This window comes from Penaeus monodon, chromosome 32, assembly GCF_015228065.2.
Source record: "Penaeus monodon isolate SGIC_2016 chromosome 32, NSTDA_Pmon_1, whole genome shotgun sequence".
NCBI lineage: Eukaryota > Metazoa > Arthropoda > Malacostraca > Decapoda > Penaeidae > Penaeus > Penaeus monodon.
Genome location: NC_051417.1, coordinates 5,969,925 through 5,970,203, shown reverse-complemented (window position 1 = coordinate 5,970,203; position 279 = coordinate 5,969,925). Strand labels below are relative to the sequence as shown.

Below are 279 nucleotides of genomic sequence, written 5' to 3'. Positions count from 1 at the left end.
TACCCACATATATGCGAACATAATAAAAAAAACAATTACGCTCTTCACCCCCCTCCCTTATGAAAGGAACTCAAAAAGGAAAAGGAACATCTCCAGCCTAGACACTTACCCAATAATCTACGATACTTCCTGCGGGTTACCGTCTGCTGAGGCGTCGCCCCTTCGCATGCAGTCATTGTGGCTGGTCTTGAGGCATCCACTCGCTAGCTGGGAGTTTGCTGCTTGTGATGAATGGTTTTCCTGTTAGTGAGAGTGAAAAGATGGTGCTTCAGATAGTCT

General features: G+C 46.2%; 1 protein-coding gene across 1 annotated transcript in view; it reads right to left on the bottom strand.

Annotated features, from left to right (window-relative positions):
- LOC119593386 (beta-1,3-galactosyltransferase 1-like) overlaps positions 1–279 on the bottom strand; it is a gene marked incomplete at its 5' end in the record, with an annotated part of 6,801 nt that overhangs the window by 3,123 nt on the left and 3,399 nt on the right. Inside the window, 1 exon segment of the mRNA XM_037942316.1 lies at positions 110–240. Coding sequence (XP_037798244.1) covers positions 110–176 — 67 coding nt within the window.